This window comes from Nannospalax galili, unplaced genomic scaffold, assembly GCF_000622305.1.
Source record: "Nannospalax galili isolate Female #2095 unplaced genomic scaffold, S.galili_v1.0 scaffold274, whole genome shotgun sequence".
Classification (NCBI taxonomy): domain Eukaryota; kingdom Metazoa; phylum Chordata; class Mammalia; order Rodentia; family Spalacidae; genus Nannospalax; species Nannospalax galili.
In genome coordinates, this window is record NW_008335435.1 from 527,230 (window position 1) to 531,318 (window position 4,089).

General features: G+C 38.9%; 1 protein-coding gene across 2 annotated transcripts in view; it reads left to right on the forward strand.

Annotated features, from left to right (window-relative positions):
* Rbl2 (RB transcriptional corepressor like 2) overlaps positions 1-4,089 on the forward strand; it is an 80,973-nt gene that overhangs the window by 38,801 nt on the left and 38,083 nt on the right. For both annotated transcript variants that reach the window (XM_008830070.3, XM_008830069.3), the window contains exon 11: positions 1,969-2,072. In XM_008830070.3, the coding sequence (XP_008828292.1) occupies positions 1,969-2,072 (104 nt within the window). The remainder of the gene's footprint in view (positions 1-1,968; positions 2,073-4,089) is intronic.

Consider the following 4,089-nt stretch of genomic DNA (forward strand, 5'->3'; position numbering starts at 1 on the left):
TTTTTTTTTTTTTTCTGTCAGTGAAGTGATTTCTGGGCCCTTCTCAGAAACTGAATTTTTAGAACAACATCATTATTATGTTGAACTTTTGGTACTTTTTTACTTGTAAGTTCTTTAGTTTTCATTTGCAAGATGGACATTAAATACAGGTATTATGATTCTTCAACATTCGAAGAACAAGGACAGATGCTGTACAGCCAAGTCCCTGATCTGAAATGTATAGGAAAAGCAGTATTTCAGCCTGTTTTCAGCATCTGGAATGTTGCATATACAAAATGAAATACCTTTGGAGTAGGACTAAAGTCTACACAAAATTTGTGTGTGTGTGTGTGTGTGTGTGTGTGTGTGTGGCCTAACAATTCTATGTCATGTTTTTAGTGCACCTGCATTTGACTGTAACATATCACATGGAGTCAGGTGTAGAATTTTCAAATTGTGACATCATGCTGATGTTCAGAAAGTTTCAGATTTTGGAATTTTTCTCAGTCTATAGTTGACACCAGGCTGGAGAGATAGCTCAGTGGTTAAGAGCACTGGCTGCTCTTGCAGAGGACCTGGGTTCGATTCTCAACACCCACATGGGGGCTGACAACTTTCCGTAACTCCAGTTCCTGGGGATCTGATGCCCTCTTTTGTCCTTTGTGGGTATTGTATGCATGGGTGCACTTACATACATGCAGGCAAAACATTTGTACACAATAAAGTACAAATGAATGAATGAATGAATGAATGAATGAATGAATGAATGAATGTAGTTGGCACATAACCAAAGCTGGCCTGGGAATTTCTTGATGTCATGAATCAGTTCCAAGTATATCAGAATAGTAAACCAGTTATATTCCTCTTAGTGTATATATTAATCAGTTCCTCTTACTAAAAATACATGAGATAATTAACTTTCTAAAACCAAAGTTTTATTCTGCTCCTGGTTGTTGAAGTTTCAGTTTATGATGAAGTAGCCCAGTTGTTTTGGACTTCTGGTGAGATAAATTATCATGGGAGGGAATGTGTGGTGGTGTACACTCAGGTCAAGTGTCAGGAAGCAGAGCAAGACAAGGGGCCCACAGTACCTTTAGAGGGCATGCCCATCTGAAAACTCTGAAAAAAACTGTAAATCTTTTTCATTTTTAGTTTTATGTGCATGAGTGTAATACCTGCATGTATGTAAGTGTACCTGCATTGTGCAGTGCCCACAGAGTTGAGGTAAAAGGGTGTCGGATTCCCTGGAACTGTTGTTAAAGATGGTTGTTAGCTACCATATAGCTGCTGGAAACTGAACCCAGGTCTTCTGCAAGAGCAGCCAGTGCTCTTAACCACTGAGCCATCCCTTCAGCCTCATGAGTGTAAATCTTAATGGAGAGAGATGCATCTTTCATTTCATGTGAATGTTGCCATGAAGGATATTAAAAACTCTAGGTATGGTGGTTCCTGTTTACAATCCCAGAACTTGGGAGGTTGTGGCATGTCTATTGCTGAGAGTAAAGGCCAGCCTGGGTTACAGAATGAGCCCCTGTCTCAAAGGAAAAAATAAATTTTAAAAATCTTAGGGATTTTGGAAGGCATAGACAGGTGGATCTCTGAGTTTGAGGCCAGCCTGGTCTACATAGTGAGTACCAGCCTTTAAAAAAAAAAGAATAAATCTTAGGAATAATTACACCATCAACTGTAGAAACTATGGATTTGTGTTTTGAATTTTATTTTGTGGATAGAAATTTTATTTTGCAGATAGGCCAGGCATGGTGGTGCATGCCTTTAATCCCAGCACTTGGGAGGCAGAGGCAGATGGATCTCTGTGAGTTTGAGGCCAGCCTGGCAGCTTGGTCTACATAGTGAGTTGCAGGGAGACCATCTCAAAAAGACCAAAAAAAAAAAAAAAAAAAAAAAACCCCAGAAAAGGGAAGGGTGGGTCTTTTCCACAATGCTTACTTTCTTTGTATGTAATTTTTGTGTTTTTTAAAATTTCTACAGATACTGCCAACAAACATTTTCGTTTTGCAGAAATACTATACTATAAAGTATTAGAATCTGTTATTGATCAGGAACAAAAAAGATTGGGAGACATGGATTTATCCGTAAGTACTAATGTATTGATCAACATAGTAAGACATAGCTTCATTCCTCCTCACCCACCACCAAAAGGCCATTATTAAGAAATAATATATGACTTTAGGGAATAAGATTAGCACCTAAGAAAACTGAATACGGAACCCTCTTACCTTTATCCTAGCAGTGTAAAGTGTAGAAGTAGAAGACATTAATGTCTCTCATTGTAGCAGGCTGTCGATGATAACATATTTTTAGCATAGGAAGACTCTGTAGTCAAGGATTAAAATATTCAGATCCAACCTTAGTGGAATTGTTAAGTAACATGTTTTTTTTTCTTTTTTTTGCGGAGGGGGTCTTTTTTTTTTGAAACAGGGTCTCCTTGTAGCCCCAGCTGGCCTGGAACTCACTATGTAGACCAGGCTGGTCTTGAACTCACAGAGATCTGCCTGCCTCTGCCTCCCAAGTGCTGGGACTACAAGCGTGCACCACCACGCCCGACATAACATGGGGTTTTTATACAAAGCTTAAATAGTAAGAACAAGTTGAATATTGACTGAATGAGACTTTTACATACGTATGTAACTATTTTTTTTTTTTGTGTGTGTGTGTGTGTGTGTGTGTGTGTGTGTGTCTGATTATTTTCTTAGATTTTCCTAGGCAAAGGAATATAAATAACTAGATGTTGTAGATTACCCCTATAATCCTAGCTGCTGCTTTGGAGGCTGAAGCAGAAGAATCACAAGTGCAAGGCCTCCGGGGTTACATAACCAGCTTGAGGTCATCCTGGGTGACTTAGACTCTGTCTAAAATTGAGAAAAACAACTTACTAACCACACAAAGAAGGGCCGGGGATGCAGTGTAGTGTTTTAGGATGTGCAAAGCCTTGGGGAATACCACACAAAAAACATTTTTCTAAAATGATACTTAATAAACCAATGAAATACCATGTAGAAACTAACGTTTACAATTTGTACAATTTGATGTTGCAATGGTGCTCTTGCAGAGGACCTGGGTTTGATCCCCAGCATCCACATGGTGATTAACAACCATCCATAACTCCAGTTCTAAGGAGGGGTCTGATGCCCTCTTCTGGCCTCCCTGAGCATTGCACGTACATGTGTACTTTCATTCATGCAGACAAAACACTCATACACAGAAAAATAAATAAGTAAAAACAGCTATCTAAAAAGATGAAGCTAGGAAAATTGAAAGAGTTCAGTTTGTGGAATTAGACTAGAAACATGAAATTTGTGAGACTTGATGTGTCAGTAGCACAGTGTACCTCATATGTAATTTATCCATGTTAATTTAAAAGAGAAAAATTTTAAATGAAAGCATGCTAATTTTATTTTATTTTAAAACTATTTTATTTATTATTTTTATTTTATGTGTATGATTGTTATGCCTACCTGTAGGTAAGTGGACCTGTGTCATGCAATGCCTGTGGAGGACAGAAGAGGCTGTTGGATCCCCTGGAACTGGAGTTATAGTTTTTAGCTGCCATGTGGGTGCTGGGATTCGAACCTGGGTCTTCTGCAAGAACAGTCAGTGTTCTTAACCACTGAACCATCTCTCCAGCCCCAAGAGTGCAAATTTTAAAAATGACACTTTAAAAAAGTTATAAAATTGACCAAGAATTAATGCTAATTTTTAGTAACTATTTACATTTATATTCTTTCTTTAAAATTTGAGACAAGATCTTACTATCCAGGCCTTGAATTTAATGTAAACCACCACACTGGCCTTGAACTTCTGATCTTCCTGCCTCAGCCTCCCAAATGCTGTGATTACAGGGACATACCACTGTGCTTGGCATATATTTCTTTTATCTCTTGGCCAACTTTTCCTGGGAGTATGGAAACCCTTTGGCCCCTTTTACATAAGAGATAGCAAAATATGATAGTTAAGAATGTAAAGTCTCGGCGCATGCCTTTAGTCCCAGCAGTTGGGAGGCAGAGGCAGGCAGATCTTTGTGAGTTCGAGTCCAGCCTGGTCTACATAGTGAGTTCTAGGACAGCTGGGGCTACAGGGAGACCCTGTCTC